Consider the following 15,609-nt stretch of genomic DNA (forward strand, 5'->3'; position numbering starts at 1 on the left):
CTTAATTACATCATGGATGCATGATAACTGACCCCAATACAGATAAGGTAGCATGAAGTCAGACATCAAGTTTCTGAATAATTTTCACATAGAAATAACACCTGATCCGCATGCCTTTCCTTTTTCAAACCCTTTGGAAGGTATTATCAAGCAAAAAATTAAGAGTTTTCTAAAACAACCTTCGTGGGTCAATGTATGTTTGCCTCAGTATGGATAAGGGTTTAATTACTATGAGAGAGGGAGTGTAAATGAACACATTACTGCTATTGTCCATCAAACTTCACTTGCCTTCCACAAAACATGGGACCCTTCGTTAGCATATTTCCACAAAACATGGAACCCTTGGTTAGCATATTTCTAAACTAGATGATGGCTCCTACATTAACCCCTTAAGGACAGAGCTTCAGAAGCTTGTCTTTCACTTAATGACAACGGCATTTTTTGCATTTTTTGCTATTTGCGTTCAACTGCAATTTGCATTTTACTAATTTATTGCACCGACACATATTATATACCGTTTTTTAAAGGACAGAAAGGGCTTTAATTTGATGTAACACATATATATATAAATGCTTATTTATTATAAAAAAATACAGAAATATGCAAAAAAAATAATTTTTGTGTGTTTTTTTTACAGTTTTTGCAATAATAATGTGTACATAATTAGTGCAGGTTAAGGAAAGTAATTAAAAATAAATTCATTTAGTTGTTCTGAATTACAGAATATATAATGTGTCTGGGATTTTAAGTTTTTTTTGGTAGTTACAGGTCACAAAGCACAAGGAGTAAAATAAACTTTTTATGTGGAGCGATTTTAGAATTTGGTATGTTTGTCTTGTAAGCCTAATAGCCATAAAAGAAAACAAAATTGCCACACAAAAGTATATATTTATATAAAGTAGACACCACAGGCTATTTACCTAAGGTTGTTTTGACACTTTCTACGTAGCCATTTTACCGCCAACCTCTGCTAAATATTGGAGTAAAATTGTGTTTTTTGGTGGTTTTCGCACACAAACTTATAACAAAGAACTTCTCATGTGTATTTTGTAAAGTTGGTGTGTGCTATTCCTGTACAAAGTTTTATTATGTGTTCATTTACTTCTGCTGAGTACAACGGTACCCCCATTGTATGTCTTTGGCCCTATTTTGTGAAGCTACAGTGCCATATAGGAGACCTGTCATTTTCAGTATTCACAGTAGAATTTTGAGAGACGGATTTAATGAGCCTATGCTTCCATTTGGGGTATTATAGTAGTTTGACTGTTCAAAAAAAAACCACAAAGGCCTACCATTTGTAAAAGTAGACACTCCAGGGTATCTCATAAGGTGCATATTGTGCCTTAACATGCCCCCATTTTTTTACCATTACATGCCAAAGTATGTGGTAAAAAATAATTTTGTGCATATTTTACATACGGATTGCATTTTTGCTGGGCATTTTGTATATTTCATGTGTGCCACTAAGTTCAAACCCCCCAAATTATGCTCAGCTAAGTCTTCCGAGTAAAAGGACACCCCCATTGTATGTCTATGGCACTATTTCGTGAAGCTACAGTGCCATACAGGAGACCTGTCCTTTTCAGTATTCACAGTAGAATTTTGAGAGACGGATTTAATGAGCCTATGCTTCCATTTGGGGTATTATAACAGTTTGACTGTTCAAAACACCCCACAAAGGCCTACCATTTGTAAAAGAAGACACTCCAGGGTATCTCATAAGGTGCATATTGTGCCTTAACATGCCCCCATTTTTTTACCATTACATGCCAAAGTATGTGGTAAAAAATAATTTTGTGCATTTTTTACATACGGATTGCATTTTTGCTGGGCATTTTGTATATTTCATGTGTGCCACTAAGTTCAAACCCCCCAAATTATGCTCAGCTAAGTCTTCTGAGTAAAAGGACACCCCCATTGTATGTCTATGGCACTATTTTGTGAAGCTACAGTGCCATATAGGAGACCAAGCCATATCAGTTTTGACCGAACTTTGAATTTTGACGCCGGGCCTATGTGCAATTTCCAAGCATCTTTGCAGGTTTTAAATTCAAACTACCCCCCAAAGGCCTACCATTTCTTAAAGTAGACACCCCAGGGTATTTCAAAAGGCATATTTTGAACCTTAGCGTGGGATCATTTTTCCGCTAGCGTGTACAAGGTGTAGCGGTTATAAGCGTTTTTTTCTGCCTTTTTGACACACAAAGTGAGTTTGCACAGTATATTTTGCAAACCATATGTGTACTACCACTGTATAATACTTCATATTTTGCTAAGCTATGTCTGCTGAGTACAAAAATACCCCCGTATGTACCTTTGCCAGGTATATGTGGACATCGGAGGGGCACATTTGGGACACAGCCATTCCATTTTTTTTCAAATTTTGAATTTTTACGCTGTGCCCATGTCCCATTTTAGAGTATTTTACCAGGCTATATAATCCAAATACCCCATAAAGCCATACCATTTCTTAAAGAAGACATCACAGGGTATTTCAAAAGGCATATTTTGAACCTTAGCGTGGGATCATTTTTCCGCTAGCTTGTACCAGGTGTAGTGGTAATAAGCGTTTTTTCTGCCTTTTTGGCACACAAAGTGAGTTTGCACAGTATATTTTGCAAACCTTATGTGTACTACCACTGTATAATACTTCATATGTTGCTCAGCTATGTCTGCTGAGTACAAAAATACCCCCGTATGTACCTTTGCCAGGTATATGTGGACATCGGAGGGGCACATTTGGGACACAGCCATTCCATTTTTTTTCAAATTTTGAATTTTTACGCTGTGCCCATGTCCCATTTTAGAGTATTTTACCAGGCTATATAAACCAAATACCCCATAAAGCCATACCATTTCTTAAAGAAGACATCCCAGGGTATTTCAAAAGGCATATTTTGAACCTTAGCGTGGGATCATTTTTCCGCTAGCTTGTACCAGGTGTAGTGGTAATGAGCGTTATTAAATGTCTTTTTTTACTTTTTAAACCTTTTTTTACTTTTTAAAACTATTTTTTAAACTTTTGTTTTGATTATTCATTTTTCGTAAAACTTTTTTTTTACAGATTTAACATTTTTCTAAGCTTTTTTTTTTACGTTAACCCCTAACTAGCAGTAAGCAGCACTAACAGTAAATTCCCCATTTTCCCATAACTCCCACCCACCCCAGCTAGCAAAATATTTAATTATACAATATTTAAATTAGTTAATTAAATACATTTAACCCCTGAGGGTTAAAAAATAAATAAAAGTTAATCGTCAGGGGTTAAAAAAAAAAAATTAGAACAGTATAATACTGTGATCTGTATTTTGATCACTGTAGGCAGTGATCGACTGGCAGGGAAGGGGTTAATTTTTATTTGGACTGGGTAAAGGGTTTATTTTTTAAAAATTTTTACTTAAATGTTATTAAAACTTTTTTTTAACTTAATTTTTTAACTTATTAAAGCTTATTTTTAAACTTTTTTTAACGTTAACCCCTAGTTAGCGTAATACTAAATCCCCCAATTCCCCACTAACTTCCACCCTCCCCAGCTAGCTAAATTTATAATTTTAAAATATTTTAATTAATTAATAAAATAAATTGAACCCCTGAGGGTTAAAAAAAAAAAAGAATTAACCCTCAGGGGTTAAAAAAAAATCAGATCTTAGTAAAATGTAATCCCTGCCAATTGATCACTGTAGTGAGTGATCAATTGGCAGGGAAGGGGTTAATTTTTTATTAAAATGGGTAAAGGGGGGGTAAAGGGGGGTGGGATTTTAATTTTACTTTATTTTTTTAACACCAGGGGGCAGGATCACTGAAGATCCGTCCCCCTGCACTTCACACAGAACCAGGAAGTGCAGGGAGGCGGAGGTGAGTATAGAGAGCACATGTGCCCGCTCAGACATGCTGTCAGAGCGGGCACATGTACTCTGACAGCCCGATCCGGTGCTCCCGGTCTGCCTCTAATGCAGAGGCAGACCGGAGCACCATTAACCCCACGATCGCCGCGATTGCGGCGATCTGGGGTTAATTTTAACGGGTGACGGACGAGGTCCGTCACTCGTCATTAACGCATTCCCCTGAGTGACGGACCTCGTCCGTCACTCGTCGTTAAGGGGTTAATACATACGTAGGATGGACACAACGTTATAAGACAATGCGGAAGAGACTCCCAATCTTTCATTTATTCTATATCTTACTATTTTCTACACTTACATGATAACTCACAAATCATTATTATTATTATTTTATTATTTATATAGCGCCAGCAAATTTCGTAGCGATGTACATTGGGTGGACTAACAGACACGTAATTGTAACCAGACAAATGGACACAGGAACAGAGGGGTTGAGGGCCCTGTTTAATGAGCTAACATACTAGAGGTAGTGGGTTGAAAGGTTGTTAGAAAAGTAATCACTGAGAACTTAGTAGGTTATTTTTGCAGGAGAGGAGTCATGGGAGGGGGGAGGGGAAGAAAACCAACTACCAGTTTAGATGATATGCTGTCCTGAATAAGTGTGTTTTCAAATATTTTTTTAAGGAGTGGAGACTGGGTGAAAGTCTAACGGAGAAGGGAAGGGCGTTCCAAAGAAAAGGTGCAGCCCTGGAGAAGTCTTGGAGGCGAGCATCAGATGTGGGAGTATGGACAGAGGATAGGCGTGGGTCGGCAGAGCACAGTGGCCTCGACGGGACATATTTGTGTATTTATGTGATGAAAGTAGCCTCATCACTGGTTCTTGGAGGTGCCTGTTGGCCAGCCTCCTACCCTGTGACTATGGCCCCTGCAATAGACCTGGCTAAAATACTTTAAACAGGCTCTGTTCATATGAAGTATGTACTTTTGTACTCCAGACAGAGAGGCCGACCATTAGTACTAATTCTCTGTAACTGTTTTAGGCTTGGGACCATGTGCACGGTGGGTCAAAAATAAGACTTCCAGGAAATTCCTGAACCCCTGAACTGATCTGGTAAATTTGGGATATGTTGGTCACCCAGATCAGGGCTATCAGGGGATGTAACATGTCGGGTTTTATGTATTTTTAGGGTACTTTTGGGGTGTTGTAAAAAATTATGTTTTTTCTGTGCTTAGAGATAATTGGATTAGAATTATTACAGTTACTGATCCACTTATCTCCCAAGCAGAGGGGAGGTAATGTCTGCTATTTGTGGGAGTGCCTTACATTGTAAATATGTTATTATTGGTTTGTAAGCTTGTGTCCATGTCCCCAACAAGGTCCATGTGGGAGTACACCTTGTTTGGGGACTTGCATAAAAGGCCAGTGTGGCTCCCATTAAAGAGAAATTTGTTTACCCCTTCATGAAGTCTTGGCTCATGGTTGGGGGATTGGAGAACTACGTTCACTCTGGGAATTGCTATAATCACTATACTCCTCTGAGTATAATCGCTAGCTCTTGTAAGAGCTGTTCCTGCTAAGCTCTCTGGACTAGGAGAGGTTCACCCACTGGAAGTTGGATCCTGGTCTTGGGTCCAGGGTGGGTGGAGGAAAGCGAGAACCCAACCAAGCTGCGGCAGTTTGTGGGGTCTACGGTGGTTATGGTTTTCCAGTACAATGCTTATGGTGCTCACAAGCACCGATTGACGGAGGTACCCGGTCGGGGTGCCAGGCGGTCCGTCACATTTGTGTATTAGGGAGGATAGGTAGGTTGGAGCAGCATTATGTAGGGACGTGTAAGCAAGGATCAGAATCTTAAATTGAGCCCTATATCTAACTGGAAGCCAATGCAGGGACTGACAGAGGGGAGAGGCATGGGAGGTGAGGGCGGACAGGAAAATGAGATTCGCTGCTGCATTCATTATAGATTGCAGCGGTGCAATCTGGGAGGAACACGTAAGACCACTGAGAAGGGGATTGCAGTAGTCAAGGCGAGAAAGAAAAACGGCATGGACCAGCACCTTAGCTGCGTCTGGTGTTAAATAAGAATCTCTACAGCAAATTGCAATATCTTATACGAATAACTATATTGAAAGCAAAAAATTATCTTCTAATAATTGTAACTATCTTCATCAAATAATATTTTGTTAATGCTAGATAGCATAATATATAATAAACAGAGATTTTAGATGAATTATACAATTTGCTATTTGCTAAGCATCTTTATGAATCCTAACACACAATGGAATTTCAGAGCAATGGAACGACCAAGAATCTCGGATGGATTTGTGACAGTGAACTTAACCAACAGAGTATAGTGCCAAAGAAAAACGTGTTTTGTAACATTTGGATATATACTGTTGCATAGCTTCTGCCTGACACACCGGTTTACAGAAAATCTAATTATTGTGGTATATAACATAATTGCTTTAGGACTTGAATCTGAGTTCTGGTAACCATGTCAACAAGAAACATCTCTTTTAGATTGAGGCGTTCGTTAAATAAAAGCAGTATTAAAGATTAGTTCAGGTCATTTGGCTATTAAAGAAAACAAGCTATGTAGATTGCTGCTTTGAAAGGTATCGTTACTGTAAACATGAGATGGATATTTCCATGAAACCGTTAGGCCCAGATGTTGCCGAAGGAAAATAAAACTGGGTCCCAACAGCTCATTCATGCTCAACAAATCTTTAGAGGCTGCAGAACAGATGAACTTGGGTCAACTGCGCCTTCAGGGCATCTGCCTCTTTTCAAAACGTGCCAGGCAAATGTTCCCAATCCAAGCCACACTGAAGCTGCTTCTCGTTAGAAAAACATATATTTAAAACAAATAATATGATATATAAAATTAGAAAAGGATACACAGCCATACTTATCTAGATGTCTGATATACAATATTTTACATATTGAGTCATTCATTTTGCTACAAAATAAACAATGTTTTTTTTGTTCTTATTTAAAATCAGGTTTTTATCACTAAACAGTGAGTTGTGGTAATTTGGGATGGTTAATCTAGACCAAAATAGCTGAGCTGGGAAATAACTCCACCTCAGACAAGTGATATGTTTTATCGATCTAAAATATTTTGCATGAATTTCTCGGCTTATCAAATCAATTCTTACTGTCTAATTGTTTAGTGAATAACGCTTTGTATGCTGAGAGAAGCATTATTTAAAAAATGAAAAGGAAAAATCTGTCATTTCAAGTTCCAGCAGTGCAGTTCCAGCCTGTGTAACTGTGTATAACAACATGCACATGCTACGATGCCATAACAAAAAAACAACCAACATGTACACATGCATATCATGTTTTTACTGTATATATATATATATATAGAGAGAGAGAGAGAGAGAGAGAGAGCGAGAGAGAGAGAGAGAGAGAGAGAGAGACAGTTTTTACACTGCATCGCTTCGAGCTATAATACTGTCAATCTGTATTATACAATCCATGTATGGTTGAGTGTGGACACATATCATTTTACAACAAGCCAGACAAGTCAGTTGTTTACCATCAAAGAGCTTAAATGTCCCATGATGGCGAGTTACACTAGATAAATGCAGCTAGGTACTACGGAAAGTTAATTTGCTGAAAGAATCAAATCCATTGATAAACCAGTCCGAGATCCCCCCAAATAATCATGATTATGTAACTGGCTTTATTCTTGCGTTTTTGCAGGACAGAGGCAACCCATGAGCATACAAGAATAGTGAATCATTCAAAATGACACCCATAGCATCTCATCTTCAAACAATACTACTGTTATTATATCTGTAATCATGATCCTGCTATTTACATACTGGGGCTTTTCCCTGTTCTGTCTTGTTACATTGTTTTCCCCAGATTTTAATAAAATGTGTTGAATTTAAGAAATATGAATATTTACACACAAGAGATCACGTCTGCTTTCAATATAGTCATTCATATAAGACATTGCAATCTGCTGTAAAGATTCTTAGTTTTAATGTACTTTAAGGTGGGCATAATAGCCACATACAGATATTTTATGTTCGGGTGGTAGTTTCGGGAAATGCTTTTGAATTATTATCTGTTTTTCTAAGAGTACTCGTAAGGAGTACTAGTTTATTTGACATACTGAGAGTTAGTTTAAGACTGATCAGCAGATGATACCTGCAAGTACACGGTTAAAAAGTCTTCAGAAAAGAAAGATCCACATTAATAGGTTAAATATGAGAGTGTTGCTATTAAATATTATGTGCCAAATACAAATCGCTGGTCTTTTAAAACTTTGCCTAAAATAACAAAATGCTATGAAAAGTTATGATAGTATATTTTCCCTAGAAATAACATTAAAGTAAATGTAGTTTTGCAAATTAATCCACATGTGAAATTATTGTTTCACAAGCCGACAGGCTGTATTGACCATTTCACAGGGTTCTTCACTAGAAGGAGATTTCAAAGCAAATTTTAAATTCAAAGGTCAAAATAGCTGAACTGGTCTGGGAGAATTCTCTACTCTGGCCTGGGAATTCTCACTTCAGTAAACAATCTTGCTAGAGGAAAACAACACTTTTTAAATTGCAAAACAATATCTGAGAATTTTAAAAAGTTACAATCTCTCTAAAAATATAAAACTAATTGACAACCTATATTAATTTCTACAGCTGTTATGGTCTATGCTTCCCATGAAACTAAGCTGGCCAGCCCCCCTCCATTAATGGTGGGTCTGCATCAAATGTTTAGGGTAGAGATGGAGTCCCTCCCTTTGTATGTCCAGCATATTCCTTTAGCTCAATGGCTTGATATGCCCCATGAGCTAGTGTATTATGGGTCTTAAAAGGTTATTGGTGACTCTTGGCATTTTTTGAATACTTCAAATAGTACTACGTGAACCTCTGTATTCTTAAAGATAAATTTTAAAAAGTGGGGATAAGACTAGGGATGTCTAGCTTTTCAAATTTAGATGTGTTTGTCAAATGCTCTGCTAATTTTTTTTTTTATTATTATTAAATATGAATTGATGTAAGAACACTGATTTATCTGTGAATAATACAGGATTAAAATACTGTATCTAGTTACATAACACCTAAGTGGTTTAAGGCAACAGAGCATATACAATCTTGACGGGTTTTGCTCTTTCCCAGTAATGATTAAGGTGTAAAATGCGTCAGGTTAAGGTTCTTATCTGGTTGTTCCTTTAGTGCTACGTGGTTTGAAACCAATAAAGTGCCTCATTTAACTGCACATACCATTTCATGCTTGAATTATTTATGAAAGAGTGTTGGTGATTCAGTATCCACATGAATTTACGGTAAACTGGGCAGCTTCTCACTTGCTTTATAGCACCACTTATCTCACATGGACTTGTGAGTATATGTAATAGGGCAGCAGCAGTTGATACACAAAAGTAACACAGTAGCAGGCACATTTTTCAAACATTTACAATATACCTTCTTCTACAATTGAGTGTCAGGTTAATGAATACGTGATAAACGTTAAATATATAGCAACATTAATTCTTGTTGTGTTCTACTACATCTTTAAAAAAAAAAAAAGAACTCTACAAAAATGTAACATTCCAATTTTAAAATGCCCTTAACACAATGTAGTGCATATAACTATTCTGAGAACACTTTCCATTGAAAAACCTCTTTGTAATGCCAGGCTGAATTATGCTCATGCAGTTAGGTTATATTGAGATTTAATCTGAAATGATTTTACCGAGCGGAGAAACACATTCAGTGCTAATTCTACTGACATACTGCTAGAAAAATGCATTAAATGGTTTAAATCATTTTTAGATTTCAATAGCATTTAGTTTTCACCTTTCATCTGTTATATGTAAACCCTAGAAACCCAAGGTGAAATCCAAAGATTCATTTACTAGTCCTCTGTCTTCAGCATTTACTGACTACTGTATCAAGTCTTGTTATTGATTATGAAAAGTCAACTATGGTGCTAAACCCAACTCTGCTGAGAACACAAAGCAACTTCATGATGGGTATGTTAGCATAATGTAAAATTGTTATTTTCTGGGGATGGATGAACACTAAATCATTGTTGGGAAGTAAATCTGGACATGAATTAGAGTTGTTATACAGCAACATCCAAGCTCTACTCTAGTACTCCATTCATTTATGTTATGTTGCATCTTCTTTTATAGCTAAGGCAAAGTTCATCAACACTGTATAACATTATGAAATAACTGAGAAAACATAAAAAGTGTCATTTTCAAGCCACAATTCAATATGTATGACAAGGGAAATGTCTGCATTTAAATACTCTGTAACATAGTACAGCATCATAGTAATAAAAACATATTTTGTTGCCTATATTATGCTGTAATAATGTGCCTGTTTTGCCAGAAACTACAGCAAAATCTTAATTGTTACTCTGCTTCTGCATAGAGTTAAGGTGAATGAGTCAGAAAATTATCTATATAATGTATCACAAAGAGGATATTTATATAATTCATTTTTATAGTCAACATTTTCATATTTTTTTTTAAAGAGAATTAAAAATCTAAAAACAACAAAAAGAACATTCAAGAAGGTATAATTTTAAGAAATCCAAAATCCATGAAATAATTCACAATAACTAGAGTTCAATGGAATAATAAATAAATGGTAGGTCAATTTAAAGCAAATTCACACTGATGCAGAGGACAATGTGTAAAGATTGTAGGGCAGTAGACTCTATAATTGGAACTTGCCTCTATGGCCCCAACTTGTTAGGCTCTAACCACATAACCCTTGATCAAATGAGATGCCATGCACACAATAACCACTTTATAAAGGTCCTTCTCCACCCAATGATGTTACGCAATGACAGCCCTAGACCTCAGGACAATGTGTAGACCTGTATTTAAGTGAGTAAAGGATTATAGTAACCTAGGTTGAAAAAGACTGAACGCAGTCCATCAAATTCAACTGTCCACACATCTGTTTCTGCAGTTGATAAAAAAGGCAGGATACCAGATATCCTGTAAAGCAGACTTAGCATGTCTTACAGGATAATTTCCAGCCATCAATAGGGGTAGAGAAAACCACAAAACTAACCATGAGAGATACAACACATCTTTTCTAATACACACTTATTATTACTCGCTAATAGATTAGATTTTTTTTATTGCTGGAATAAAAACTAGGGGGTGCGTTACCACTTGCCCATATTAACCAGCCTTCACTAAATTCCATGAGAAATGCATCTCCCAAAGCATAATGCAAAGATAATCTTCTTTTTTTTTTTTTTAATATTAATTGTTAAAATGTCAAACTCTTCTTGCATCTTTGATATACCTCCTTGTCTCCCTCTTCCAAAAGTAAAAAAAAAAAAAAAAAAAAGAAACATTATAAAGCATCTTTATTCTATTGGATCCTTGCCATTCATTTTCTTTAATTAGAAGTGCACAGTGGTTCTGTGAACACGAATGTACTGTTCCTACATTCCCCTTCCATAGGTCTTCTATGAGAAGGCCAGGGTCGAATAAATGATTTCGGCCATTTGCTGGTTTCTGCAGATCTCATAACAGAGGCAGTCAAGCCAATGAATTTCACTACATAATAGATGTTCAGCTGTGATTTTTTTCATTTTATTGTCAATATTTTTGGAAAATAGATTACAAAAATGAATTAAAGGATTCATTGTGTCCATTGATATCCTTAAACCTTTGCAAGGTAGATTGTGTCCAGCAATCTCAAACTTACTGTTTGTCTTTAGCTTGCCGGGATCACTGTTTCGACTTCCAGCCTGGTTAATTGCCTTAACGATGAAGATATATTTTGTCCCACTCTGAAGACCATGCACTGTGTAGTGGTTTTGTTTAATATTTGGAACAATCATCCAGCTGTCGGCAGAATTACACAAACCTGCAAGTTCAAAGAAAATGTATACATGAAAGAACACCCAACACGGCTAAATTAAACACAAAAATGTTGACTTTGCCATTTAAACAAGTGACTTGGAAGGGTTTGGTAAAATTATCTCTCTAGCCTCTTTGGTCTCCCAAGTGTTTAACTCAAATCGGTGTACTAGACTTTCATCTTTCTTTTGATATTATAAATGTACTTTCTGAAGTAGCAATCAATACAATTTAGTTCTATAAGAAATGTATTATAAGAACAGACTATCAAACAGTCTATAATACCATATTTTACACTGAAGCAAAGGAGAATAAACTTAATATTGAATAATGTTGACAGGAGTTCATCAAATCAAACATACATATTTGTACAGGAAATGTATGGTGTACAACTTATACCAATTAGTGGAGCGCTATAAAATGGGCATAGTGCAGGGGTTAAATTTACCCCATCAATTCAGTGTGACATATAGGTACATATAGAAAATGGTACATATAGAAAAGAAAAAAATATAAAGTTTTTAGTGCAGATGGTCTCGGAAAATCATCGGTGATGGATAAATAAGTAGAACCACTCACATGGTCTGGAGCCTGTATGTTATTAGCTCCGTAAGGTAAATCTTTTTGCTCTTAGGGCAGCAACAAACCACTTCCTCATTGATGTTCCTCCAAGAGAAATACAAAAGAGGGAGAAAGAAGCGACCAAATGTGCGGTGCTATACAGAATTCAGGTAGTACACCTATGGTAGATATTGCGCTCACCTTTTTAAGACCCTTAAATTCCTGGCTCTAAGGGTAGTCGGCAAAGTGCCACTTTCTGGGGATGGCACTTCCCCAATGAAGATTCCTGAAGGCTTCAAGGACTTTATTTGGAATAACTTTTAAATTTATTAGGTTACAAATTAAAATACATAAAGTGTAAAAATAAATAAACTTGTTTCGCTCTTCTATGAGCTTCCTCAGTCAGCTGTGATGAAGCCTCAGGGATTCTTTTTCTTTTTATGTTCTGAGTCCTTCAACTCCTCCCCTTTGAGGTCACATGGTGTCCAATTAGCCAATCTCAGAAATTATATGGTATCCCTCTGAATAATAGGCTGCACCTGTGTGAAGGGGTCCCCTATCGGGTAATTATATTTGCCGCTTAAAATTGGGGCTATATAATTGGTGATATTCATCTTAGCGCGTCACTTCGGGTTTGTGGTTGGCGTCGCGGGTGGTACTGCTCGCCATGTCCGCTCTCCACCACCAGAAGGCGCGCGGAAATGGTTTCATAGTGAATAGTTTCATTAATAATATCATTGGTAGACAGGGTTACTGTTTGTTAGACCATTTAGTGTTATGTGCGGCTGGCGGAGGTGACGCTGCGGATCAAAACTGCTCATCACATCCGTTAGCCTGACTTCGAACGCAATCCCTCCCTACTTTCGAAATACCCCACCTCCAAACTAAGGACCGGTCCCGGCCTGTGCTGGAGGGTGGCAGTGATGACGTCACAGCGCCAGCCTAAACCCTTCCAACCCCGACCCCACCATGTCCGCCATATCGGAAGCGGGCGAGAGGGAAAAAGAGGGTGTACTTAAAGCACAAATATATATATGATCCTCTATATAGGTAAATGGCTCCATTTTGGGATTGGGCAATGCACAATTCCCATATGGGAGGGAAAAGGGGAGGGAAGGAAGAAGGAAAAAAGGGAGGACATTTTTGTATGATTGGATTTTGCACTCCAAAATACACTGATTTGAGAAATTCACAACTAAAGCAAAAAATATACTATAAAAGTAAAATAATAGTGTACTCAATTTATCAAAGATTTTTCCAAAAATGACTATATCCACAGCTCCCACTGAAGACTCAGCACACCAACATAAAATATATAAAAGAGGTTTCAGATTACAGCAAAGTGTGTTTAAGTTTGTGTTTCCTTTTGAGTTGCTATTTTTACCTATAACTGGACATGCAGGAAGGACAACATAATTAAATGCAACTGTGATTCCTCTACTGAGTGAAGAGAACTACAAATGACAGAAAGTTTCCTTAAAATGTAGCATGTTAGTTTTCTTAATAAAAAATCTAATTCTAAACAAAAATCCTGGAATTCTGGAATTGCTCTTCAGTAGGCTCCCTGTCAAGGTGCATCTATCCTTGTCTGTTACGTTAAATACAATATGGTATATCACAGCTGCACTATACAAATGAATACAGGATGAATTGTCTTGCAAATGACAGAACACAGCCTCTGCAATCTGGAGGTAATAATGTAGAAAGTTATTTCCTTTGGGCTCAAAACGGACGTATTCTACGCACAGGATTGGACCAATCCCAAAATCGAAATCTATGATCGCAGGAGGAAAAATTCCTGGTTCAATTGTACCATCTGATCCCATTTGTGTGAAATATATCAGAATCCTGTGGCTAAAAGCTGTCCAATTCAGTCCCAGGAGAATGAAGTCTAGTGCTCAGTTTTGTTCATGAGCCAGTCAAATAATAAAAGGATATCAGCTGGAGTGATGAACTGCAAAGCAGGGGACAGCAAAGCACAGCTGAGAACCGAGGGAAGAAGAGTTGGATATTCTGAGATTGTAAATAATGTGCTTTCCTTTGCTTTGTTTAGAATAGTAAGAAGAACTTTTATATTTAAGATAAGATATCTTGACCTTTCATTGTAGATTGAAATTAGTTGACCTTTGTATACGCAGATACATCCACATTCCTTAACTGACATTGTATAGTGATCGGTTTCAAAATGTTTCTCAAGTATATTTGCAGCAGTGAGAACCAGTGTGATATTTGTTGGATGTTCATTTGTGATTTAATGGACTTGAGGACTTCCATGCTGTGCCCAGGACACAAGGTAAAGTATGTAAATCAGTGAACTCCTGTAAACTGCACTGATGGCGAGAACAACAAAGTCCATGCCAGTGGAGCTGATTAACTTACCTCCACTGCTTTATGCACATCAGTAAATGTTGAAATTGCATCTACAGTGGTAAAATAATAAGGAACACAAAGCTCTCCTCATTTTGGCTTTTTTTTTAATTATAAAATTAGGAATGAATGCTGTTAAGATTTCAATGTCAAATCTAACAACTGTAGCTGTACAAAACAGGATAGATTATAGAACCTATAGTTTTATTAATAAGCTTGTCACGGGCATAAATTATATTTAGGGCTGTTATTTTCTCTACGATTTATTTCAGAAAAGCAGCCAAAATATTAAAAATAAGATAAATATTTAAAGATTGCAATGTTGTACAGCAGTTAGCGAAAAGTCCTCGAAATTTGGTCAAGGAGAAGAGCCTTAAGAAGACAATAATTATGAGTGAAGAGTTTCCAATGGCCAGCTAGAAGATTGATTTAATCTAATTTCCCACTAAATGTTTACCTACTGCTCCACTATCTGCTCTTGAATAGATTTCAAGAATCTGTCACAACCCTTGTCAATCAGTAAGCAGCAGCCAATACAGTCATCAGTCACATTCCGTGCACATTATCTATTCAGCGTGATTTCTCCTGACCACGTTTTACAACCACCACTGGGACTTCACTCTCATTTGCACTCTTCACAAAACAAAATTGTATAATTTTACAAGTTACATAGAAATCTCAACTGATAGAAAAATAGTATAGTTAAAAAAAACACACATTGCTAGAACAAATCACTCAGCGATAAGAATAGTATTAGAGATGGACATGATTGATTCAATGCTTATACAGTGTATAACTATTGCTAATGTGGCTCTCTGTGCATGATCAGTGAGCTCTAGAAGTATCTTTCCTAGTAAACTGAATGTTACATACCAGTCTTATTCATTGAAAAGGTGACATTTGTCTATGGAGGACTCTTGGATTATTATTATTTGTGGAAGAGCTTTTATTCCAATCAAAGAAATTCTGATATTGCTAAGCAT

The 15,609-nt window shown here is 36.8% G+C and overlaps 1 protein-coding gene across 3 annotated transcripts in view; it reads right to left on the reverse strand.

Moving 5' to 3' along the window:
• The window catches only part of MID1 (midline 1), a 410,087-nt gene that overhangs the window by 11,820 nt on the left and 382,658 nt on the right, over positions 1 to 15,609 (reverse strand). For all 3 annotated transcript variants that reach the window (XM_063450101.1, XM_063450099.1, XM_063450100.1), the window contains exon 8: positions 11,544 to 11,705. In XM_063450101.1, the coding sequence (XP_063306171.1) occupies positions 11,544 to 11,705 (162 nt within the window). The remainder of the gene's footprint in view (positions 1 to 11,543; positions 11,706 to 15,609) is intronic.

Source organism: Pelobates fuscus, chromosome 1, assembly GCF_036172605.1.
Source record: "Pelobates fuscus isolate aPelFus1 chromosome 1, aPelFus1.pri, whole genome shotgun sequence".
NCBI classification, from domain to species: domain Eukaryota; kingdom Metazoa; phylum Chordata; class Amphibia; order Anura; family Pelobatidae; genus Pelobates; species Pelobates fuscus.